Genomic DNA, 26,478 nt, shown 5'->3' with positions numbered 1-26,478 from the left:
CAGTTTACAAAAGCCAAAAAAAAAAACCCATATCTGATAGTGCACAGCTAAAGGTTAAAGGTTAATGTACTTGTCATCATCGCTGATTACTTAGACTTCACACGGTTACATTTGGGGATTAGTCTATAGATTGTTTCTACATTTCCCAGAGTCTTTGACATGTGGCAGTTCTCGTGAGCCTGTGATTTATTCCCTGTTGAATTGCAGACTTTGAAGGATCCAGCCTCTGATCTGCAGACAGAATGCGTGCTGGGATAAGCTCTTGGCTCTGCAGTGGCTATAAATGGGATTAGGTAGTTGTGGAAAAACAATAGCTGAGAGAATATTCATGCAGTACTTGCACTCACTCGTGTGGCTTGTTTGGCATCAGGCTGCAGCTGTGTCACTGACCCACCACCCACTCGCTCAGAAAAAGAGTGTGGGGTAATGAAGTCCTTATGGGCAATCACACGCTAATCAAGTGTGCAATCAAACACTGAGCATGCCCCGTGGCCAAGAGAATAGGTTTCCTTGGAACATGTGGGGGAGTGTGCATTAAGAAGTAATCCCCTGGGAAATATTCAGGATCAGACTCTTCAGTTTGTGCATCCTGGTGATTTTTTTTTTTTTACTCTATTTTTACTTTTGCATCAACACATCGTGTGTCTTTATTTTATGTGAAGGAAAACATAAGAAAAATCAGGTGCTGTTAATTGCAAATATTATTCTCATATTTTCCCATTTAACATTTACTCTTCTGAGTCAGCACAGATGTAGGCGTAAGTTACTCTTCTCTTGCACGCCTGTGTTTTTGACGAGGAAGATTTTTAGCAATCACAGGTATGCTACAGAGACTGACTCAATGCAAAGAGGATAGGCAAGATCATCTGAACACTCAAGTAACCATGCTATTTCATGCTACACTACAGAAAATAGTGGTTGGAGACCACAGCACAAGCAAAATTACAACTAAACTTGCCGTCTCATTGCCTTTAAAAACAGGCTGTGTAACACTGTAATAAATTGCCTGTTTTTACACAAGTTTACATAAATGGCAAATAGTCAAATTCAATGTGTGATTAAAAAATGCTGGAAAAAACACTCAGAAAAATATAATATGGGAAAGCGTCATTTTTGTTGGCTTTTTTGTTTTGCTTATAGTATATGAAGTCAGCTTGGGGTACTACAGCAATTAACAGTGATACATCAGCAAATACTGCAATGCTGTTGCTGTCTACATACACAGGAATTCACATTAATGACTACATTCAGAGTCCAGCCCGAGCCACAGCGAGTGATGCTGCAGGACAGCAGTTTAAACTGTGTTTAAGTGACGTAGTTTCTCCATGACATTGCTTTTATATACAAACATGGCCAAAAATACTGTGAACAACTGTGAGTTGTCTGCCTACAATAATGAATAATAGTGACTGCAGTCAGTCCAAGTCAGACTGACTGTTTGGGGACAGGTCGCCCTCACTAGATGATCTGTGCAACAGGGGCGGATCTACTGTGGTGGCATGGGGTGGCGTGTGCCACCCTAAAAATCGTTCAGCCAATAGCATCGAAACAGCTTTATTTCTTGTTGCCAGTAGCAACCAAAGCCTATGATTTCACCAGAGCACATTTTGAATCAACACCATGGGCATTTCAAATTTCAACAAAGGTGTTTGATTCCTAAACTTTGGAAATGGAATGACGGTGAAAGTTATTAACCCAATAAATCATGAAAAAAATTCTCCAGATTTTTGAAATGTTTTGTAAATTTAAGCATCGAACATTTTGATTATTTCTAATAAAAAGAGTGTGAAACAAAATTAGAGTTGTATTTCTAACTGATCCACCTCATGTTCTGTAGCCTTCTGGGTTTTATATTTTTGGGCTACATGCTGGTTTATTATATAGGCTATACAGTACATAAAATCAAAAATGTAACTGTAGTTATTTGGGCTAAAGCCAATAAGAAAGTTACAGATTATGTTTATATGAAAGGTGTATACTTACTGCATTTGATGCATTTTAACCATATATAATACATACTGTAATATAATACATATTACAGAATGTAAAACCTAGACAAGGGTAACAAAATGGCTTTGATTTTGCCACCCTGTTTGATTCCAGTGCCACCCTAAAAAGATTGCTTTAGCTCAGGGGTGGGCAATCTCAGTCCACGAGGGCCGGCGTCCCTGCAGGTTTTAGATGTGTCCTTGAACCAACGCAGCTGATTTAAATGGCTAAATTAGCTCCTCAACATGTCCTGAAGTTCTCCAGAGGCCTGGTAACGAACTAATCATGTGATTCAGGTGTGTTGACCCAAGGTGAGATCTAAAACCTGCAGGGACACCGGCCCTCGTGGACTGAGATTGCCACCCCTGCTCTGCTTTGCAGTCACCTTTAAGTTGAAAGTGCTCACCCAGAGGTTGAGGCTGTTATGTGCTAAACCTCTGAACACGTAGTTGGTCACTGCTACTATTTCCAGTGAATCACTAAAGGTGAAAAAAACAAACAAGCAGGTTGCAAGAACCAATAATTCTTAGTCTTAAAGAGGCTTCAGTCCTGTTTTTATTCTAGTGTGAGCAAAACAAATCAAGTTTGAGTTGGGTGCCTGTTACAATTACTGTTTTTCTTTGCTCTTTTATTTTAACAGCTTTATTTCCTGTGACATCTTTGAATATTTGATTCATGTTGGTCACTCCAGTGATGAGTTTCAGTGTCGCATCAATAATTTTTAGTTCATTCCTCCCTCTCCTCCACTTTTCCCTCTTCTTCGTCTTCAGGTTTAGTTTGAGTCTTCGTGTCTCCATGTTCAGTATGTTTCCTATTAAAATGTAGTTATTAGAAGTGAAAGATTGCAATCAAATCAAAGCATATAATCTTAACCTTGTGAGAGCTAAGTCATCATATGATGACATTAACTCTACACTATCAGAACATGTATTACTGTTTTTACAGTTTTTTGGCAACTCGGAGACAAAAAGAAATAACTACCCTGATATGTATCAAATATATTTACATTTTTCCAAGACATGTGGTTAGAGTTGAGGTTCTCATCAAGTTATTATCCTTCTCGCACCAATGTGCCAATTCCTGTGAACCCTGAAACGCAGTAGAGGCAGATTAATGATGGGAAATGTATTTATTATTAAAATAAAATATCCATCCTAGTCAGATGGCAAAATGTGAAATAAAACTTAATTTATCCATTTGTACTCATGAGCACGAACTGTCATAAACTGTTGTGTGACGATCAGCAAGATTTTGAATCTCACGGATTTTCAAAAGGAAGTATATTTCATATCTGCAGCACATATGTGGTCCAGACAAAGCGGGGACGCGCCACCAAGAAAACCGAAGTTTAGAAGAAGCGGCAAGCATCGCATTTTAACACAAGCAAAGAATTTTTTTAAGCCTAACCGAGGCACTTTTGATATTTACACCAAACCGAGTAATGGATTCAATGGATAATTTATTAAAAATAATTTAAAAAAAATGATTTGTGGCTCAATCTCGGGTCCCTGGTGTGAGCAATGAAAGGATTTATTTTATGTTAATGTCAGTTGGCAGAACAAAAATCATATTCAGTGACAGGAAAAACTGTAAAATTCAAATCTATTAATTAAAGGTCGAAACTACCTGCTGTGAGACTGTGTGGGAATATCACAATGATACATATAAAAAATATAGCTGGGATCATAAATTACACCGCTGGGTCACTTGAAGGAAACCGACCACATCTACACTTAAGAAAGAGCAGCTCGCTATCTTTTTAAACTTTTCTCCTTTCTAGCTCTCCGTAGTTGTGAACATACACGTGTTCATGGTTTTACACAAGATGCTGTGCAGCAGGAGGGTCTGTACCTTACAATATAAAGCACCTTTGGGATGATAGTTGTTCTGATTTGGCGCTAGATAAATAAAACTGAATTGAATTAAATAGCAGCTAACTGAAATTATAACATGTGTTTAGAAAAGACAACAGGCATGAGTCATAATTCACATTTTGGCAGGGAAATATGATAAATATGATATGATATGATAAATCTTCAAAGAAAAAAGACCCACCCGTGTTAGAGACATTGCTGCCTTGCAGTGTAATGTTATATAATCTTTTCCCCTCTGATTCCTTCATGCTTTTTATCAGCGGGGATCTGAATCCCTCCTCAGCTGTGCTCAATGCAGGCTTGATGATGCAGGTTTGGTTGTTCATAGCATGCAAAGACAGAAAGACCTGTTTGTCAGGGAGAAGCATATTTTTGCCATTTCTTGATCACATGACCAGGCAGGCATGTTGTTTAATGTCACGCAAGCACCTGATGAATTTCCGGTTCCTTGCAAGCTTTGACTTGAAGGACAAAAAAAAAAAACGAACAAGGAAACCTTGGGATGGGAAGCCAACCGATTTCTTTGATATCCAGTGTGAGATTGGCTCAGACTGAAGCCAGTTTTTCACCCGGATGACAGATGGAGAAAGTCTGGCACAAGTCTCTCGCTCTGCACGTGTTTTTACTCTCCAAAATGTCAAATAAGAAACACTGATCAAAATCCGTCTTAAAAACTAAGTCGAGGAATTAAAAAAATATTGAAGTGCAAATCTATCACATTCACAACAGAACAATTTGGTTTTACATCGTTTCTAGAAATATGGTAGTGATAAATAACATCAATCCATATGCGTAAAGGTGGATTTACTGGCTGAAGGTTTGTGTGCATTGGAGGATTTGGCGCCATCTCCTGTGGTAGACTTTTATTGTGAAATTCAATACCAGTTCATTAAACGCTGCTAAAAAATAAGTGCTAGCACGTGCATGCTGTATATTTGAAAGATTTAGAATACGTGTAATAGACACACACGCTTACTTAGAAATGACAGCAGTGGGATGAAGAATAAAATAGTGAGTACATTATAGGCAATTATAATAAATGCTAATTTAGTGACTATAATTTATGAATGTGTGATCCATAGCGAATTAACTGAATAAATAATTAAGTCGAATTAAATCACTACGGAATATTTGTTTTGTTATTTCAAATATTCCAATCATAATAAATAATTATTTCATTTTTAATGTCACTAATGAGTGTAATCTAATAACAATAATTAAATGTGAATATCAGACTTACTGTTGGCTCATGATGGACATTTAAGGGTAAAAGCAACACACATACAGATGTGAAAAATGAAGTACTCCCTCACTGTTTGCATAAAAAGTAGTAAGGTAAGTAGAAGCTGGGTCCTGCTAATTAATTCCACCTGATTATCTGATCACCAGCAAATGTGAAAACATCTATAAAAGAAGCAGTTTGGGCAGTTTTGCTGGTGAGGACCATTCAGGTATGCCACAGAGAAAAGACATCAGCAATGATCTTAGAAAAGCTGCCCATCAAACTGGGAAGGGCTATGAGGTCATTTCCACACTGAAGTCTATCCCATCAATACACAGGAACACAACAGCAACTCAAGTAACCCTTTGTTACATGAAGTTATGCAAAAGAGCATCTCTAAACAGACAACGCATTGAACTGTGAGGCATTAGCACAGACCTTCCCAAAGTGTGGGGCCCGCCCCCTAGGGGGGGCGCAGAGCCATTACAAAGGGGCGCGGTATGAAAGGGGATGGGGGGGCAAAACACTTGGACACTGCTAGCACGGGCCGCCCCAGAAACGCAAAGCAGGAGATGAAGCATCGCTGAATGTTTCCAAACCAACTTCATTCTAAGCCAAATACTAGAAAATATGGTGAAGCATATCTTCCCTTTGGTTTCACCTGCACAAGTGCCGAGGTAGGTCTCCCTGCAGGATTGGTTTTCCCTGTGTCGGGAGCAGCGCTGGGCTCTTCAAATCAGGACAAACAGTATTCCACAGTTGTTTATGTTTTAAAACCCATTTTGCACAGAGAGGCATTTTTTGAAAAATGCATTGATAGCAATGTTGAATATTATTACACATGAAAAAAACAACTAGAGCAAAAATAATCACACGCCTCTGCCTTTCTAAATGGAGGGACAGTAACTGCGTGTAAAACCGGAAATCCCATCACTACTATCTGCAATTCTGCAATTCATCTCATATAAACGTGGCGCACAGCGTGACATGAAAAAAGGCACATACCTTTGACGTAGCATGACGAGCTCTGTATTCCTCGTCCACACGTAAACGGAATAAAATGAGTTTTAAAAAATCTCCATTTTCGGTGATTCGAAACGCCATTTACGTGTGGACGAAACAGCTGCGTTTTTAAAAATACCCGTGTAGGTGTGGACGTAGCGTAAAAGAGTTAGTAGTTTATTTTATTTCTACCTGTAATTTATTGCAGGTTACTTGTATTTGCTTAATTGTTTACTAAATGTTTGAGGTGTGAAAGAAACCGCAATGGAGCAAAATATGGGTGTGTGTGGTCACGCGCGATAAGGGGGGGGCGCGAACATTTTTCTTGTAAAACAAAGGGGAGCCCAGCAAAAAAAGTTTGGGAACCACTGCATTCGCAGCAGAAGACCACACTAGATTCCACTTCCCTCAAGTGAGAAATGGTTTCCAAAACTGGCTTTCTGGAATTGGCCATCCTCTGATGGATGATTCGGGTTAATGCTCCATGTTGCAAAACTCAAATCCTCTCAAACTGGTTTCTTGACCATGACAATGAGCTCACAGTACCCAAATGACCTCCACAGTCGCCAGACCATAATCCAGCACCTTTGGGAAAAAGCAAATCTGCAGCTCGTTGAATCGTTGCCATGAAGAATTAAAGCAGCTCTGAAGGCAAAAGCGGGTCCAATGTCATAACAGCAAGGTGTAACTAATGAAGTGTCCAGTGAGTGTGTATAAAGCAAAGTGCTTCTTCAGTTAAGAATGCAGTGGTGTGCAGCGGCTTTATTTAAATCTTTTTATTTCATTTATCTACAATGACCATCGTAGAGAAATTATAGAGAATTTATCATGAATTAACGTTCAAAAGTTCCCCCCGACCTGCTGACATATCACAATTATAATTACCGCTGCTGCAGATGTGATGTCAAATAGCTACATGTGGGGCTGTTTTGGTGCACAGCTGGAGATATGAATGAGTCACATTCACAGCAGGTTTTATGTTGTATGAAAGCACGTTCAGCAGACGTAAATAAAACATCATGAGGATGAACAGGATGGGAAAATATGGTTCATCACAAAATATTCTCATGATTGTCATATAACTTTGATTTACATCGAGTGTAAAATAATAATAATAGCAAAACAGCAGAATTTAATTTGCTGGGTCGCTCCGACCCTGGCTCGGAGCGACCCAGGGTCCCTGAGCAGTTATGAATTATATTATTATTATTATATGTATTTTGTTATTGCTGTCCCTCGTTCTCCCTGCTTCTAGATATGTGTATGTAGGTGTGTGGGTGTGTGTGTGTGGCCCTGGCAGGAAATTGGCCACACCTGAAGTCCGTGACACACCTGCAGCTGACAAGGCCTAGTCGGAGGAGCTACCTGAGAGTGTGGTGGAGCTCTCTCCGATGCGGGATCATTGCGTGGCTTCACGAGAAGCAGGGAGACAAGAGGACAGCGAGCTCGGGGGGGAGAAGGGACACTGACACTGGGAAGAGGACACGTCACGGCAGTCAGGATTGCACAGAGGATTTACTGTTATTTTCCTTACCACTGTAAATAAACGCGCTGCTAAGCACACAGAGCTCTGCGCCTGGGTCCTCCTTTTCCTCACATCCCCACAGTCTGCCACCCAGACCGCGACAAATTTAGAGCCCTGAAATCTGTTGACTTTGAAAATGAGTTTCAAAACAACCAAACGCACTTTTTTTCTCTTGGAGATGCAAGATGTCAAAAAGTGTGTGTGTGTGTGTGTGTGTGTGTTAGTTATTACAAACATTTCAGTTGTTTTAAATCTAAATAGATACATTTATTTATATACTTATATTAATTTATAATTTCTCTGTACAGTTTCCTTTTTGACACTCGGGATTAAAATGCACTGAAAAGATAAAAACAGATTTTTTTTTTAAAGTTATTAAAAAATTATAATATTTTTTACGTGTGAAAAGTCAAATTATTTGTAAAGAATCATCCATACTTTCAAAATCCTCTCTACCTTATTTAAAAGAATGAGCCCATCCTCTGAGCCTATTATTGTGCAAGCTACTGTACAATATAAAGCGCCTTGAGGCGACTTTTGTTGTGATTTGGCGCTATATAAATAAAATTGAATTGAATTGCTCCATTGTAGGTTCTTTTTTTTCTTTTTCTTTTTTAAATATCTCTTTATTTGGATTTTTTCGATACAAAGAAAAAAACCAACAACAAAAAAAAAAACTGAACAAAAAAACAACACAAAAAGCAGTCTGAGACAAATAATACTAATACAGTATGGTAGATAGTAAATAATTGGCAAGAACAATAATTTACAATAATTTGGTAGTTTATATTTGTTTTTATATGAAATTTGTTCAGAGTTGGCAGCCCCAATAAATACTGAGCTGGATCTTTTTGTATTCTGCTTTTAAGTATACTCTTTCATTCTTTTGTTACACAGAGCCAGAAACCATTGTAGCTTCAAACATAAAACATCATATAAATATAACAACGTAACATAATATGTATATATGACAAGATTATAGAATATCTTTATTTATTTCACAAAAACTGACCCCAAATAGAATTCAGAATTTAGAATTCAACTTTATTGTCACTGCACGTCACAAGTACGAGGCAGAGAAATGCAGTTTGCATCCATCCAGAAAGTGCTTTAACAATAACATATATAGATAGATAGATTACAGAATATGGATCGATTATAATGTATATGAAGGTATATTATGAATATACTATAAGTATGTACAGGCTATAGCTGTAGTGAGTGTACAAGCTACTTACAGAGTATGACCATGTTATATATGTGGTTAAAAATATAAAAACTATACAGATTGTAGATATACAACTGTGAGTATTAATAAACAGTTGTAAACAGTTTTAAAACTATAATTATTGTATTGTATGCTTGTCTATATAGAATTTACAGTACTGCAGTTGAGATCAGTGAGATATACTGATAAGTGCCAGTGGTTGTAAGAGGTGGTTCAGTCCATGTTATTATTGTGCGTATGAGGGAAACACAGAAGCTGTTAAAAAACGTCTATTGTGAGCTACAGCTGTCGTTCCTGTTTTATCACTCGTGTTACCTTTATGATAAATTTAATTGTAGAAAGTTCCAAGGTTTCACACAGTTAGAGTATCTAAAGCATCTGTCTTCTAACATCATGTGAGATCAATAAATATATATGTATATATTGCATTTATATTATGTGTAAGAGTACTTAAGTTGTTGTATACTAGAATAATTATAACTATTAATATAATGATAAAATCTAATTATAAATAATACAGGTAGGGATGGGTATCGTTTAGGTTTTATCCGATACCGGTGCCAAACCGGTACTTTTGAAACGGTGCCGGTGCTTAAACGGTGCTCAAACTGGTGCTTAAAGAATGGAAAACACAAAAGTGGTCCAAAAACCTCTCATGTTCAGCTGTTTTTTTGTAAAAAGATAACAATGTTAGCCTTTTCTGCAGCTATAGGGCATATATGGTATCATTCTTGGCTGGAAGCAGTGCTTAAACAATGGAAAAAACACAAACTTTGTCCAAAAACCTCTCATGTTTAACTGTTTTCCACTTTTTCTTTGGTCATTTTAGCCTTTTTGGCCAGGGTGAAGGGAGTATCTGCCATCAAACAAGAAGACAGCTGCATGTAGCTATGATGGTGTTTGCTAGTTCACCTTACATGCATTAATGTAATAACGTGGTTAGCCTACTCAACGTAAATTACACACGAACAACATTAAGCTACCCACGCAGAGAAGAACGGCTGCTGCTGCCATCATCATCCGTCATCATTTCTGCTACACTGGCAGGGCTAGGGGCCAGGACTCTCCTCTTCGGGTTTTTGGGGGATGTTGCTAATTCCGGGTCCGATAACAGGCAACCCACAAGCAGTAGATGTGCTCGGTGTGAGGTCTCGCAGCAAGCTATCAAATACGGCGCATTTCTCGGCTTTAAAAAAAAACACTATGCGTCGCCAGGTGTTTCATCAGATTTGAGGTGTTACCTTCTTTGACAGTATCACAGTATCAGCTTAAATCACTTGTTGCAGCTGCTGAGTTTGCATCTTTTGCTGTGAAGTACAACCAGACTTTTGACCGCTTCGCCTTGGGCATTTTTAATCTGTAGCTCTGCTCTAAAAGGATGTACGTACCTGGACCCGCCTACTATTCTCGGAAACGTAAAATGATTGGCTAGAATCTAAAGTGTATCATTCCATACCAGTTGGTGGCGGTAATGCACCTTTCAGTTGTTTGCCAACCGCCAATACAAATGTAAGGAAGAAGAAAGTGTATCACAGCTCAGGAAAAAAAGCACCGAAATAAAGCACCGAAATGTGCGCTGCTTTTCGGTCTGGTTACTACCGTTTATGTCAGAACCGGTGCCATCATGGCACCGGATACCGGTACCCATCCCTAAATACAGGTAATGACATTATATAAAATACATATTAATATATAATTATATTTATACTTAACATTATTTAGTAATATTGATAAATATTAATTAACATATAACAAATGTTAATTAATTTGTTTATAATAAGAAAATAAAAACATAAGAATATTATAACATTAACTTATCCAGTATGTTTATTTCTAATATTTTTTTATATATTTAAAAATATTTTTTTTGTTGTTTATTAAAAAAAACTGTTTTTGTAGTTGTTTTTTTAATCATACTTCATCATCATTTCACACCTTGGGAGCAGTTCGTTGCCCACCCCCCTCTCTTACTGCATGCGTTTGTGTTGTGTCTGTGTATTTGTACCCCATAGTTAAAGCTGCAGGTCCAAAGCCTTCCTCTGTGTCATTCCCAACACTGGTGACTACTCAGTAACAGGCTTCCTCCATGAAGCCGTGTGGGGTCTGTTTTTGTTTTTGGTGTATGTGGGAGCTGTGCTGGCCCCTCCGATCAGGTCTAGAGGTGACTCAGAGCTGTGCAACTGTGAGTAATAATAAGTAACAGCAAAGTAATAGTGACTTTAAAACTGAGGAAATCTGACCTTTGACTGGACCGTTTGTTATTTTTTCCTTATTATTATTATCCTTATAGATCTATAAACTGTAGTTTACGATTATATAAATTATATACTCTAACTGCATATATTATGGCTTCGTTATATAATTACCTGTATGTATAATAATAAAGACAATGTGATGATGACTTGCTGTTGAAATGATGATGATGAGAATTAGAATAGGATAATGATGATGGTCTTAGACAAATTGTTTCGTTTTGCATTTTTCTGCTTGTCTTATTTTGTCTGACTCCGTTGTAAGTGTAGTAATGAAAATAAAGCAGTTTGAAAAAGAAAATTAACATCACTTCATTCTTCTGTTTTCTTAGCGTAGTCGAAGAGTCTGTCAATCTTCACTTGGAGACGAGTATATTGTTTTTACTGCCAGATCATCTGTGCCGTTAAGATCTTCCATTCGTGCAAACATCCTCCGTTGGACGCATCGTGGACGGTCGCATGTTGTTTGACGCCTCAACCAGTCGATGGTAATGAAAAGCAGGATCGGAGAAAGGCAGGAGCGGCACCAGCACCGAGGAATTGAAGTGTTGCGTTTGTGTTTGTGTTTTTGCCAACACTGTCTACAGAACTTTTAACTGTAACTGTGACCACCAGGTGGCAGTATTTAACCAGCAGGTGCGTGGCATGTTTTCTGAAGTGTAAAGTTTTTGGTCTTGATGTTTCTTCTTTTCCTGCCATGGTAAATAAGAACATGTTTTTAATTACTTGGTTAAAAAAAGGTTACACTGACTCACTGCTCCATCTTGTGGTAAAAACTGGTATTACACAAAAGTAAACTGCAGCCTAAGTTCAGCGTGACTTGACATTTCTTCAGATCGATAGATTTTTTTGACAAAGTCACAGCAGTTATCATTTCACATTCAGATAATAGTTTAGGTGAATGTTGCAGGAGATTTAAAATTAAAAAAAATTCTATGACTGAAGTGCTGTGCACATGTGTCAAGCTTCCCCTTGTTTCTTTATATTTCCTTCCAAGGTGTCAGATATTCTTGAAATTTTTAAAGTGGTCTTGAGTTGTAGTTCTCCACACTTTCTGGTAGTCTTTCAAATTTTTTCTCTGGACACTGACTGCTTTTTCCCACACCTTCAGTCCAGTGCCTGTACTTGAACTGTTTGTTCCGCTCCTTATCACTTAAGCAAAACAAAGATACCCAACTCAAGGGATGAATCAGTGGTGTCTGCACACAGCAGATAACTTGGCAAAGAATTAATTTTGAACTGTATCTTTAGGGTCACAAAAGCACAGGAGTTGTTCCAAATTTTTCAGCTGAGTCTACAAAAATGTCACAGATAAAACAGTTTGGCAGGCAAAAGAAATGCAATTTTACATCCCAGAGAGCTATTAGCTGAAAACTTAGTGACAGAACAAAAGAAGCACTTAAAGCAGGCTTAATAAATTATCTACAGCAGATGAACAGTGTGTGGAAGTCGTGTCCTTAAGGAGAAGGAAAAACCAGACACAGGACCTGAGATCGGCATCTGGCCCTTCAATCACACAAGCTTCATCAGAAATGGTCTCAGTGGAAGGGTGGCTGTCAAGAAGCCATTCTTAAGGAGGGGAAACAGGAGAAAAGGCTGTGGTAAGCCAAATTACACAAGAACTGGACTGAAAATCAGGGCAACAGATCTAATGGAGGGAATCCAAATTTTACATTTTGATTGGAATCATCGTCAGCGTGTGCGGAGGCGGTCAGGCTGCTCAGAAAGTTCAGGCTGTGTTGAAGAATAAAGGCGGTCACACCAAGATATCGAATTGTATAAACTCGGTTTTTGCCTGATATACTGCAACATATGTTTGCGCCACATTTTTCAATAAATCACTGCATATTTTTCCACTTTTTTCCGAGCAAACTACAAAGAAATGGCTTGAGACTTTTGCACAATACAGTACCTTTAATGGTCGAAAACATATGGGTTGTGACTTAAAGACGGATATGCCAGAAAAAACAGTTTAAAAAGCACTCTGACAGTAGTACTTCACTGTGTCTGATATCATTTCTATGCTGCTTTTACATGCTCAGCAGGACGGTTAATTAAAGCACGGTGTTACCAAAAGCTGAACCTCATTTCAGCTGCAGTCATATCAACACCAGTAAAGTTATAAATGATTTATGGGTCTGGATCTTGGCTTTTTTGAATAACAGCAGATGTAGATAACAAACCATTATGTTGCTCTTCTACCCAGTGCTGCTGAGCACCACCTGCAGTTCCTTTGTTCTTGTAATCACAGCTTAAAAACGTATCCAGGAGTGTCACGGGTCTCCCGCACTGACACGTGCATGGACAGAAAATTAAAACCCAGATTACAACAAACATACAGCGCAGAATGGAAATAAAAACATAGATAACATAAAAGGAAACCTCTTCATCCTCCCTGCACAGTTGTGACAGCAGCCAATAAAACAGCTCCTTTACGAGATTTACCAGCACTGCAGGAGCACATCTGGGCTCGGTTTTCCATATCGGCTCGCCTGAAACAACCTGTTGCATAACCCGACTCGCATTAAAACCTTATTTATACAATGTGAACCCATTAAACGCATAATTTCACATACAGAATTAAAACGACAGCACTCAGACTTACTTTACCGCAAGCTCGCGCGTCTAATTTATAGATGAGTTATACCATTATACATGTACGTGAATAAAAGCCACATGTTAGAAATAAGACGTCTGGAATCATTTCCTTTAGAGGAGAGAAAGAAAATTACATTTTTGTGGAATAATTCGACCACCCTCAGCTCGGCGTTCCCGCTCCAGTCTGGCTGAACGCCAACAGCGAGTCATTCACCGCCGTCAGTTCATTATATTTGTTTTGAGCCAGCAGCACCGGGCGAGCGGGAAACGTGATATCCCACTTGGGACCGATTCTCTCGTGGCGATAGAGCAATTTTACTCTTGTTTAAAAAATAATCATTCACAGCGTTCATCATTGCATTGGCCCCGTGGTCCAGTGGTCATCTGAGAGTGAAGTCACAGAGATTGAGAGACAGTTTGAGACATACATTATTGCACAACCCAGTGAGTATACACAGCTGTGAACTCTGACATACTTTTACAACACACACACACACTAAGCCCGACTGTCTGGCTTTGTGTGTGTGTGTGTCTTCAGTGTCTCGTTACATCATAAAACATCATATCTGAGGAATTTCGAGCCATACTACAGGCCAGCTGGGCCTTTTGTCATTTCTCTTCATAATTATGCTGAAAATGAAATCGAATGTTTTCAGTCATTTCAGTCCTGAATGTCACCCAAAAGTCAAACTTCCTGCTGCAAAAAACCCCCCCAATTTGCAGCAAATGACATCACTTTGTTATCAAACTTGCGAGGTTTAAGTTATCAGCCATCAGAACGTGTGATTTTTCGCTTTTAAAAAAGCCTAACTCACAGCAATCAAGTAAAAAAAAAACGCACTAAACGGTCTAACGTTAAAGAAGAACTGTTTCATTTCTTGTCACAGAAGTCTGTTTGTTTATCCTGTAAATTACAGGCTTTAGATTGGGAGCAGGGCAGCTGGAACATTTAGGCCTCTGAGGGTTAAAACGACCCAGAGAAAATGCAACTGATGGCAGGAAATGTTGGAAACAAGCCACAGATTATCTTTCAGCACGGTTAAGCTGTGGCTGTGTCGTTTCTTCTTGCACTTCTTCTTAAATGAAATAAAACGTTTTTTCACCACCTCGAATGTGTTTAAAAAAATAACAAAATAATAATAATTCAATATTTAGTATCCAGTGTTTTCTCAATTCTGAGTGTTAATATGTATATTTTATATTCCCTGATAAACACAGAAAAAATAGTTTTCAGAGGAACTTTGCTAATAAAAATCAAAAAGCATACCTGACTTTGATAAATATCAACCCTGTGAGTCACATTTAACTGATTTGTACTTCTTAGCGAGGCGTATCACTGAGATCAGATATTAAGATGAGAACTAGCAGGGATGCGGTGACCAGACATGAGAAAATTCACTTTCAGTGAAATTCACAAGTTTGCACATTAGCAGGTCTAGATTTAAATGTGAGTGACTAAAGTGGCTACTAATGATACAGCTGACTGCGGCTGACATTAGAGGGATAAATTAAGCCTGAAATATCCCCCAATCACTGACCGTCAGCTACAAAGTGGCGCACGACAAGGTTTTAAGTTACGACTCGGAAATTAAACGGTTTTAGTGGAAGTTGAAACCACACACAGGAGCAAGCTTGTCATTTTTTACGACACTCACGGGGTTATACACCATGAATCTCTCCCCCGTGGCAGACTGTAATCGAGCAAACTCTACGATAATCTCCTGAGGTATCTGAGGGTTACAACTGTGCTGACTCAAAGCATTTAAAAGCGGTTTTTAGTAGCCACATGGTTTGGTGGTTTTTAATCATCAGCCACTCTACTCACCACCATTCAAGTTCTAGGATCCCCATTTTCACACAGTGGAGTAGATCCAGAGAATTGCAGAAAAGTCCAAATGGTCAGAATTGGACTCCTGGGGAGCAATCTGACTAATCGCTGCCTGAGGAGGCGACCTTGAAGGGTTAGATCAGCCCAATTTAAACCAGGTTTGACTTTTGACTTTTATGGGCGGAGCAGTGGAGCAAAAATACCGCCGTGTCGCTGTGCATCTGGCAGTGATGATGCCAAATTAGGGATCATTTGATTTACTGCTGAGTAAAATAAGAGCCGCTCTTAGTTTTCCTGTTGTTGCACTGACCCACTAACTGACAGCTGTAATTATACTGTGGGCCAAAACTGCTGCAGCGTTAGCCATTTGTTTTAATGAATCACCTGCCAGCGAATCACAAGACTGTTTTATGCTGCTATGTCACAATGGTTTAAGCTTTAGGGGTTTTCAGCAACTATTATTGTTCTTATATGTTTATATTTGTAGTTTTCTACTTGTTTCCATTTTAAAACTAATAAATAAAGGTAATAAGTATAAAACCTGTCTTTATAAGTTTGCCATTAATTATATAGATATTTCTATATAAAAACTTTCTTTGGTCACAGTTGCTTGAAGACGTTTTGGTGTCAGGACACACTGAGGATGTGCGGTGGCGTGTTTGATTGTAGATTTATAGTTCCAGTGGTTTTAAACTTTAATGTGCTAAACAGACGCCTCCGCATCGACACAGTGGATCCAACCTTTGACCTTCTTGGCTCAAGCTGGGATGTTTTAACAGCTATGATCATGGTTTTTTCTAGTCATCCCAGATTTCTGCCCCAGTTCATCTTTCATACAAAGTGGAAACTGATTTTTTTCCTACAGGTTTTGGTCCAGCCAGCGGATGTAGTTGTTCATGCTCCTCCATCCCACGCTCGACATCATCGGCAGATACGCAAACACCATGCAGCCGTGAAAGCCGTCCTCATAGTGGTCACTGGTCACCGTGACGCCAGCGTCCTGCAAACGTCTGGCGTACATTAAGCCGTCATCCCTGAGCACGTCAAACTCACAAGTCATCACGTACGCCTTAGGCGTCCTGCCCAGAACGCCCTGCTCCGCCAGCAGCGGCGACGCCCTCACGTCCGTGAGCCCCGGCACCTCGCCCACCACGCCAGGTGACCCAGTTTCTTTAAGCACCGGCCGGTAGTGCTTCCTGCGCTCAGTCGGCAGCAAAGTGGCCCAGTTCAGCTTCGAGCGAGTCTCGGCGCTGATGCCCGACTCGTCCAGAGAGCTGTGGTTGTTGGCGAGCAGGAGAGGCTCCAGGGACGTGTCGCCGCCCAGGTACTGCAGCCAGAAGCGAGCCATGACGGGCCTGTAGAGGATGGGCACGGCCTGGTTCTGCTGGTAGGATGGGGTGTGGAAGTCGAGCGCCTGCAGCACGGGGTAGATCAGCGCCTGGACCTTGAACTTCACCTTCAGGGTGTCATCTGAGCTGAGCTGTGGACACACGCAAGCTTTAGATTTTAGTTCAGAAACACCAGATTTCAGTCCTTACATAAAATATTCGGTGGCAGCTTTTTGCCTGATATTTAAAGCCCGACCAATTTTCTTTTTTTTGACTGACACCAATATCAACATTGATTTCTATGGATTCTAAGATAATGTGATAATGCATGTTTAAAATAAAGCTGTTCTACAGTCACAGTCGCAGTTTACTCGCTTGCGCTCTTCCCGACCCTGCACACTGTAAATGCTCTTCTTTTAGCAGGGGAAGGGCACTTTAGGACAAACCTGATTAAAACTGTCCACATGCTGCCTTGTGTCACCTGTGTAATAACTCAAGCTGATGAGGTTAGTTTCTGACCAGTGTCTGAACACAGCTGATGTCTTCTGACAGTTTCCACTGTCTCCGCTGTGATAGGCTGGTTAAACCAGGCTGTAATGATGTCAAGGAGTGAAGGAGGACATGCAGAGGGCTGGTGGGACAGAACTGGATGTGATAGAGGCGGACGACCCACTGTGGCACCCACTCAAGGGAGCAGCCAAAAATAGAAGAACACGAAGATGTGCCCATTGCTGCACTTTACATACAGGGTCGCTACCACCAGGTAATCATTTCAAGAGATAAACAAACAGAAACGTGTGTATTCTGCGTAAACAGAAAGTAGAAACAGTAGCAAACTACCCTAAAACTGCTTCTCCTTCTGTGTATGCATTTGTTTTTCTACCTTTTGCGCCACAGCGGCAGCCAGGTTTCCACCAGCGCTGTCTCCCGACACACACACCCTCTCGGGATCGATGCTGTAGTGCTCTAAAACCTCAGTGGACAGGAAGGCCCGCGACGCCGCTATTGCATCATGGTACTGATCTGGGAACACGGCCTCTGGAGCAAGACGGTAGCTACAGCAAACGGACAATTTAACATGACAGCAATGTTATACTCAGGTGTTATAATGACGATAATTAAAATCAGTTTAAGTGAAAAATAGACAGAAAAGGCTAAAACTGGAGGTAAAAATGAACATCTGTAATATTAAATGTTGACTTTCTCTGTAAATCCTGCTCCTCACATACAAGGTCTTAAATAATCAGGCCCCATCTTATCTTAATGACCTTGTAGTACCATATCACCCTATTAGAGCACTTCGCTCTCGCTCTGCAGGCCTACTTGTTGTTCCTAGAGTATTTAAAAGTAGAATGGGAGGCAGAGCCTTCAGTTTTCAGGCCCCTCTTCTGTGGAACCAGCTTCCAGTTTGGATTCAGGAGACAGACACTATCTCTACTTTTAAGATTAGGCTTAAAACTTTCCTTTTTGCTAAAGCATATAGTTAGGGCTGGACCAGGTGACCCTGAATCCTCCCTTAGTTATGCTGCAATAGACGTAGGCTGCCGGGGGATTCCCATGATGCATTGAGTTTTTCCTTTCCAGTCACCTTTCTCACTCACTATGTATTAACAGACCTCTCTGTGTAATCATATCTGTTATTAATCTCTGTCTCTCTTCCACAGCATGTCTTTATCCTGTCTTCCTTCTCTCACCCCAACCAAGTCGCAGCAGATGGCCCCGCCCCTCCCTGAGCCTGGTTCTGCTGGAGGTTTCTTCCTGTTAAAAGGGAGTTTTTCCTTCCCACTGTCGCCAAAGTGCTGCTCATAGGGGGTCATATGATTGTTGGGTTTTTCTCTGTATCTATGAAGCGCCTTGAGGCGACTTTTGTTGTGATTTGGTGCTATATAAATAAAATTGAATTGAATTGAATTATTTCACAGAATATGAAAGTTTTAAATCCTTCATCTGTGACGATACTCCTGAGCTAGCAGCTGGGGTGAACAGTGATTTCAGTAGGTGCTTACTGCAGAGTCAAACAGGCTGAGCTGGGCCTGGTTAAAGGCTGTGGCAGGGATGTAGACGGGTTTAAAGGCAGAGCTGGACTAGGCCAGGGGCTCTGCAGTAAGCAGCCTTCTGGCAGTGCTGAAGAGGAGAGCATATAAAGATGGATTTGGATAAAGAAGAAAAACAAAAGGAAGAATCCAAGTCCAGAAACTCTCCATTAAGAGGAGAGAGTCAGCAGCGGGGGCAAACTGATTTTGATCTTTTCCTGTGTAATCTTTCTCATGTCAAGACAGGACAGAAACTTCAGGGGGATTTTTACCAAAAGGGTAAACTAAAATAACAGAAAAGTAAATTTACACGCACAGACAAAAATATCTGTGAGTAAATGGGTCTTTCAAATGCTGACATCAGCCTAGAATGGCACAATTGGTACATCTCTGACCATAATCTCATCACAAGTTTCACTGATGTTTTGAGCACATTCAGCCACATCACATGGCCTTCAGCTAAACCACGTCCATGATAAATGAACAGACCCGAGTCTGTGCGGCAGACTGCTGCAGACTGTTTCACAAATGGACCGTGATGCTAAACATGAAAAAAAACAAAACTCTTGAAAACTTTCACCCAGTTTTCCTCCTTTGGGAAGAGTTTGAAACATGCTGTCTGAAAACATCAATAATTGAGTTTCAGATCAAAATGAAACAACCAGCTGTCTTTGCTACGATTGGCTAAAAAACAAGAGAAAAGCATAACTTGTTGTCTTCAAACCTTTTACATAAAAATCCACCACCTGCAGCTTCAATGTGAGGTTTGTTCCTTCTAGAGTCACGTGATCGACGCCCAAAACTTACTCAACTGACATAATGACAGCATCCAGGTCCTCCGCCATCTTCCGGCAAAGATGGTCATAGGAGCGCATTCCTGTGAAGCACATAAACAGTGACCGATGCTCAAGTTACAGTAAGGCTACAGTAATATATTGCAAATTCATTTTAGGCTTAGTCGGTATTACATTATACTCGATACCAAGAGATTTAGAAGTCTCAGCATTCCTGGGCAGCAGAGGATGACTCATGCGGCTGCTCGTATAACTTCCTATAGTAGTAAAGTCTTTGGGAATATGACTTTCAGATCATTTGACCTGTGACTTTATGACTTTATGGATTCAGTCGTTTGTTTCGACTCATAACGAATAAAAACGTAAGTTATTTCTGTAAAATACTGGAGGTAGAAGCTACAATATGCTCACAAACTCAATACAGCAAGTCTTTAGGCAATGAAAGCACCACACGCCGAATAAATGAGGCTCAGTGATGATGACACGGGTATGAAGATGATAGCATCTTCATACAAAAATGAACTTTAGCCCAAAAAGAAAAGTGAGATTTAAACATGAAACCAGCAGAAAAATAGGCTTTAAAATAGACTTAAGTTGATTGGATTTGTTTAACCGTCAGCAGCTTTACGGTTGTCTAAAGCTTCTTATGCACCGCACTCACGTCCGCTGCAGAGGGCCCAGCCGCCACCGTGGAAATAAATAACTCCTCTTTTCAGCTTCTCCCCTCCGATGGGATGAAACACCCGGGTGGGCACGCCTCCCAGCGCAGAGTCCGTGACGTTCACGGCGGGGCTGGAGCGAGCCTCGATCACCTCCACCCAGGACACCACCCGGTTCAACACGTGGACGCGGTGGCACACGCCCATCGCATGAGCTATATCACTCTGGAAATTTTAGAAAAGAAATAACTTTTATATTTTGTGCTCAAGGAAATTTTTTCAAGTACTTTTTGCAGTTCTCTTCTGTGGATTCTGTTGGTCTCCATTGAAATATTGAAATATTGCAGGTTTGCAGTTGAAACTATGATAAATCCCATAATACTGATGCTCAAAGCTGGTTACAGAACCAAGATTTTGGCTTTAGACACTTTCACACTTGGACTGAGCATGCAGGGGGTTAGCGCAGGGTTTGCCTACACGACCTCATCTGACACTTTCACCAGTCTTGAAAGATTTTTTAGGTTTAGCTACAGCTCTGCTCTGAAGCAGAGCAGAGCTGTAGCTAAGCTTGTGTGGCACCATCCGCCTATTCCCTGAAATCAGTTTACAGTGTGACCCGATAATCATTCCCACCATCAAGCACAACGATTGTCCTCAAGCTACACATCCAGAAAATTTTAATCTGGACTTTTTGTGCGGTTGCAAAGAGATTTAATAATGCATTTTTGTAATAATATCACAGTTTTCTAAGGGAACTGATTCAGTTTGAACTGGAATGCCACAGGTTTGGTGTTGCAGTGACCCATTTGTCTCTTTGTGCTCAAAGTGACGGGACCTGAAGGTAAGAACAGGCAGGGCGTGAAAACCTGTTCAATGTGGGGAACACGCATGGAAACTCGTCACTCAAGATGTGGGCGTGTAAACTGTGTGGTGTTTAATTAAATGTGAAGCATTTCAGGTGAGCTACAGCTCTGTGGGATGTGGCCTGCCTAGTTAAAGGTCCTTTTTATGTTATTGCCTGAATACAGATTGAAGGACTGTGGCTGCTACTGGTTTTACAGTTAAAGTAGAGCCCCCCATTCACCCCCCCCCCCCCCCCCCCCATGTGCATTCAGTTTAATTCTCCAATATCCACATCCACACCATTATTTACAGCTTTTTTGGGTGGTGGTTGGGGCAGATTTGTAATTTTCCATTGATGGAAAGCCAAAACCTGTTTGGTCAGTGCCAATATTTTCTGCATGGAGGAAAAACTCTAATATATATAATATAGTTTATAATTAATTTCCCTGGAAAAACTGTCAGGATCAGGTTAAAATCTGCCAAATCCAATATGCAGATTTATCAACAACCCTAGTTCTGATTCTCCTGTGAAAGTTCTGGTTTACTCAAGTGTAGGACAAAGTTTCCCAGATGAGGTGAGGTGAAAGTCTTCAGATTTAGTCTTTGCCAATGTGTTGAAATGGTGACGACAACCAGCCTGAGGAGGTGTTATTGCTCCGTGTCAGTGAGTCACAAGCCTTGAAAAAATGCTGTGGTTAGTTGGAATCTCAAATTCCAAAAATTTCCGATTTCAAACCACTTATAATTAAATAATAATAATAATAATAATAATAATAATAATAATAATAATAACAACAAATAAGAATTTTCACAATTTTCACACCGTTTAATCAAAAATTAAACCAACAAACTCCTTGTTCTGTGTAAAGAGCAAAACAAAAAAGCCCTGAAGTTGTTGCTGTGCAATATTGCACTAATGCTCATTATAATTATTCTGGCCAATATAGTAAACAAATAGTAAACAAAATTAGTAATGACTAAACAAATACATAAGGAGCGTATTTAAATATGAGTGAAAGGGATGAAAGGCAAAACGAGGATAGTTTGAAAAAAATGCAGCACAAAAATCAATATTTTGTTTTAATAATGGCTGCAGTCGAGTCCAGCCACCTGCTGGGATTTTCCAAAGTCCGGGAACATAAATTGCAAAAATTGCATTAAGAGTTTTGCTCTCTGGATCCCGTTCAGATTTAAGACTGCAATCAGGACAGAGAGAGCAAATCTATTTTAAGTGTCATATACAAGGATTCTGTAGGAGCCAGTTAATGAAAGAACAATGAATGAAAGCATAAACAAGAAGACAGAAAGGCCAGCTTAGTGATGAAAGTAAGCTTTAAATTAACCCCAAGACTTTCTAAAACTTCTGGGTTTATCCTCTCAATTAACCTGTTGAACCTATGAACAGACTTAAGTTAGTTGTATATTTTCTAGTTACCTTTTATTTCTCTTCCCATTTCTGTATTTTGTTTTGTTTTTTGTGGTTGTTGTTGTAATTTTGTCTTGACGTTATCAATTTCAGTGTAGAGTTAGATCGTTTTAATCATTAGATTATAGTAGACATTCGTCAAAGGCGAGATTTTAGAAGGTGAGAATAGATACTGGCTGAGACTAAAACCATATTTTTATTCTTGTTTAGATTTGGATTTTACAGACATTTTCATTTTGGCTCATTCGCCATAACAGGCTTTCATTTTAACCAGTAACTTCCTTGTCTCTGCACTACCTCGGATCTGCTATAAAATAAACCCTGATTCTCATACCACCCGTTCACCTGCACGGTTTCATGCTTCAGGTGTGGTGATCCTGACAGCCCTGTCTTTCCTCACATCAACCTGCCCTTTTCTGCCCTCCTGTCAGTCATCAGTCAGCTCTCACCGCCTGCATGAAGCTCCGGAAAAGCGCGTCCAGCAACATCAGTTTCCACGGCTCGCTAACTCCGCTCGGTAGCGGCAGGTAGACGTAGTAGGCGGCCGCTGACAGCAGCACGGCTCCGGCCAAACCGAGCCTCATCGCGTCCACGGTTGAAACGAGATTAACCCTCCCACACGGTCCGGAGCGGTTGCTGCCTACGCCAGAGATCGACGAGAATGGGAGGAATGACCCCGGCTTCAAAATTAAAGCTCTATGCAGAGAGCATGGATCTTTTCACAAAGATAGGACGTTACGCTGGAAACATACATCTTATTTTGAAATGCTTCCTAAGGAAGTAACTTAAGAATTTCGTAACATTGTTGCATTTGGGAAATGTAGTCCGTTTGAACTCCGATGGTAAACCGAAATAAAATGCTGAAATAAAACTGCGACATTTTGACAAATTTAAATTCAAATATTTGCTTTTCGTGTCAGTTTTGATCAGATTTATAGCTATATTTGCAAACATTTTAATCTAAACGTTAAATAGAAATGTCAATTTATTAAGTATGAATATAAATTAAAATAGTAAATCCAAATATGACATTATGAAAATATTTATGTAAAATATGTAGGAAATTTAAAAAAAATAACAGAAATTGTGACGTGTAAATAAAAGTCATATACTGTTAATATAAATAAACAATTTGAATTCTTAAATATAAAGTATAAATTTTAAATCACAATTTGAAAGTAATCTCTGCATTTTACAAATATAATTTTTTATAGTTAAATGTAAATATTAAATGCATATTTTAAATTTAACATGTTTGTATTAAAAATAATGTAAATATAAAAATATTACTGTAAACATTAAAAGTTTGTTTTAATAATTAAGTGATGACTCTAAATACCGAAATTTAAATGTTGTTGATGTTGTGTTTTTATTTGTTCACAATGGTAAATAAAATATTTAAAATATCAAATAAAATTAAATTAAAAATAAATATGCATTAAAATTAAATGTCAATTTATTAAAATACTGATTTAAAAAACAAATAGATATTAGATATAAAAAATATATTAAATATAAATATTAAAAAATCTGAACACTACGCAGGTCTGCTTCATTTCAAACAACCCTGATAAAACATTTGAAGAAAGCTGAACTAAAGGCTGGCAGAGTGTTGCTTAAATCTGCCGGCAGTGCCTCATTGTTCTTCGCTGGTTTCTTAATTAGCTTCACCTGGCTTCAAGTAGTCACACAGCTGGCCAATTAAGCAAGAAGGTAAGAAAATAAAGTTTTGCAAAGAGTTTTGCTGACTCACTGTCTGTTCATTAGTTTCTAGGTCCATAGTTTGGTAGCAGCTGACAGAAGTGTCTGTCTTTGCTGCTTCCTGTAGCTGAAGCTATGATGTTTATATTAAGGCAAGCCTTAAAGAAGTTTTTTTTTTTTTAAGATAAATCAAACATATTTTTAATGTCACTATTAAAGCTTATAATCTCTTTTATGTCTAGATGGTTGCTGTTGTTCTTGCTAGCTGTCAAAAGTCATCAAGAAAATGGTAAGCAAATAAAATTTGATAATTTTATGCACCAACATTTTTGTCTAACATATTCCAATGTTCTCTCACAGATCAAGAATTACCCCATACGGATGATCAACTGGATTTAAGCGTTTACTTTAAAAATGAGACATTAGGGACCAGTGGGAAACTTGATAACTATAATTCAACCTTGAATGAGAGTAACTACAACACAACAGTAACAGTGGATTATCAGCCTGAAGCTGAAATACTGGCACAAAACAGGTCTTTGCCAGATCTCCAGTATTCATTAAGTACTACTGAACCTCCACTAAAAGAAGCGGAGTCTGGTTTGCAGGTACAGGTGCTCCAACAACAGCGTAACTTCTCATCCAGGCAGTCACAGGAGCCCCAGGTGCCGCCACCTACCTCCCCACCCAGTGAGACTACCTGCCCATCACAGGTGCTCTTGCAGGTGCCAATGCCGCGTAGTCCTCCACTTTGGCAGCTGGAGGTACCACAGAAGCCCCGTTCTCCACTCAACCGGCTGCTGGTGCCTAAGGTGTCCCAGGTATCCCCAGAGTTCTACTCTCCATCTGAACAGCTGTGGGTGCCAGAGGAGCCTGGTTCATCACACCAGCAGCTGGATTTAATCCAAATGCATGAATCCCCTCTCCAACAGCTACAATTTGCAGAGGTGCGCCAGCAGCCTAGAGCTGAACTCAAATGGGCGCAGGTGGCTCAGGCACCCCAGCAGCCTGGTTCGGCCCTAAAGTGGCAGCAGGTACCCCGGCCAAGTATCCGGCTCCAGCAGCCGCAAATGGCCCAGTGGCCCCAACGGCCACCCTACCAGCTCCTGATCCCTCGCTACCAGGCCAAGTACTCACATTACCGGCCCATGATATCCCGTTACCAGGAAAGGCTGCTAGGACACCGACCCAAGACTCCGCTCTTTCGGATCAAGCATCTTCGACACCCCCAGCAGATCAGATATACACGTTAGCAAATTGGTTTTTCAAGCAGCCTAATACAAAATATGATCCAAATTTTATTTTTATTTTTTTTCTCTCCCCTCAAATTTTGTAATTAAACTGTCTCCGCTGGGATGTCATAAAAGTAGGCGGGGCAACATCGGGGGACTTTTGTGTTTAATATGAATTTCTTTCCGGCACAGCAGCTAATAAGCATGTGGCAGCAACACTAAGAACAACAATGGGGAAGGTTATCTAGTGACACCTCTAAGATCATCCAAGAGTTCAGATGTTACTTTCCTGAACTCACGATTTCTGTTTTAGGCACTGCAACATTGAAACACTGTTCTGACCTTTCAAAGTAAAATACAGCTGGTGCTATAATTATTTTGCTATGTGTCTATTTATTTGTTGAAAAGCTCAATATCTAGTTTAGCGTTAAGCTAAACTAAATCCCTATATTATCCCCTATATTGTTACACCATCTTTGACAAAGGCTGCCAGCATTATGTGTGCCCCAAAAGGGTTTTTGCAACATTTCTATTGAACATATCTTAAAAATTCCATTCCACAGCACATCTACTCCCTTACACTCAGAAGTCTAAGAACTGCTTAACAGGACATGACCTGTTGTCTTTAAAACATTGGATCAAAGTAGATACTGTTCACCTGGCAGACCTTTATTGTGTTTCAATGTGTTATCTAGGAGTGTGCAAAGTTCACAGGGTTTTTTTCTTAGACGTTGGTGCTTTCTGCTTCAGTAAACTTTATTGTAACTCTAATAATGCAGCTTTTACAATCCCCTCCACTAGAGGAAGCGCTACTCCACAAACGTTGGTTAAATATAATATAAGACATCTGATTCACATTTCAGTGGTACCAATTTAATTTGCATGAAGAACATTTAGAACATTATATTCCTACTCCTAATTATGCATCTATGGTTCATAGATGT

General features: G+C 39.8%; 3 protein-coding genes and 1 long non-coding RNA gene across 5 annotated transcripts in view; 2 read left to right on the top strand and 2 right to left on the bottom strand.

Moving 5' to 3' along the window:
* The window catches only part of LOC146511717 (uncharacterized), a 237,844-nt gene that overhangs the window by 207,672 nt on the left and 3,694 nt on the right, over positions 1-26,478 (top strand). The gene's annotated exons all lie outside the window — the stretch shown is intronic.
* LOC146511720 (uncharacterized) lies at positions 2,355-4,991 on the bottom strand. The gene is made up of 3 exons (XR_014876013.1): positions 4,045-4,991; positions 2,996-3,078; positions 2,355-2,800 (listed from the first exon to the last, which is right to left on the bottom strand). It is a non-coding gene; the product is annotated as an uncharacterized LOC146511720 (long non-coding RNA).
* LOC146511719 (neutral cholesterol ester hydrolase 1-like) lies at positions 13,709-23,324 on the bottom strand. Its single transcript, XM_085173222.1, has 5 exons — positions 23,051-23,324; positions 20,335-20,557; positions 19,687-19,756; positions 17,730-17,901; positions 13,709-16,998 (listed from the first exon to the last, which is right to left on the bottom strand). The coding sequence occupies exons 1-5, from the start codon at positions 23,183-23,185 to the stop codon at positions 16,378-16,380; spliced, it is 1,221 nt and encodes a 406-aa protein (XP_085029348.1). The 5' UTR covers positions 23,186-23,324; the 3' UTR covers positions 13,709-16,377.
* On the top strand, positions 24,322-25,975 carry LOC146511718 (uncharacterized). Its single transcript, XM_085172401.1, has 3 exons — positions 24,322-24,454; positions 24,545-24,591; positions 24,663-25,975. Exons 1-3 carry the CDS (start codon positions 24,438-24,440, stop codon positions 25,553-25,555), a joined length of 957 nt encoding a protein of 318 aa, XP_085028527.1. The 5' UTR covers positions 24,322-24,437; the 3' UTR covers positions 25,556-25,975.

Source organism: Neolamprologus multifasciatus, chromosome 9 (assembly GCF_963576455.1).
Source record: "Neolamprologus multifasciatus chromosome 9, fNeoMul1.2, whole genome shotgun sequence".
Classification (NCBI taxonomy): Eukaryota; Metazoa; Chordata; class Actinopteri; order Cichliformes; family Cichlidae; genus Neolamprologus; species Neolamprologus multifasciatus.
This window is presented reverse-complemented; position numbering and strand designations above follow the sequence as displayed.

What these genes read in the sequence shown, in the direction of transcription:
- LOC146511719 (XM_085173222.1), bottom strand. Translation starts at nt 23,185, where the DNA reads ATGAGGCTCGGTTTGGCCGGAGCCGTGCTGCTGTCAGCGGCCGCCTAC. An exon ending in CTGGGCCCTCTGCAGCGGAC is followed by an intron (nt 19,757 to 20,334) that starts GTGAGTGCGGTG and finishes TGTGCTTCACAG; the next exon opens with GAATGCGCTCCTATGACCAT. An exon ending in GCTGTCATTATGTCAGTTGA is followed by an intron (nt 17,902 to 19,686) that starts GTAAGTTTTGGG and finishes CGTTTGCTGTAG; the next exon opens with CTACCGTCTTGCTCCAGAGG.
- LOC146511718 (XM_085172401.1), top strand. An exon ending in CAAAAGTCATCAAGAAAATG is followed by an intron (nt 24,592 to 24,662) that starts GTAAGCAAATAA and finishes GTTCTCTCACAG; the next exon opens with ATCAAGAATTACCCCATACG.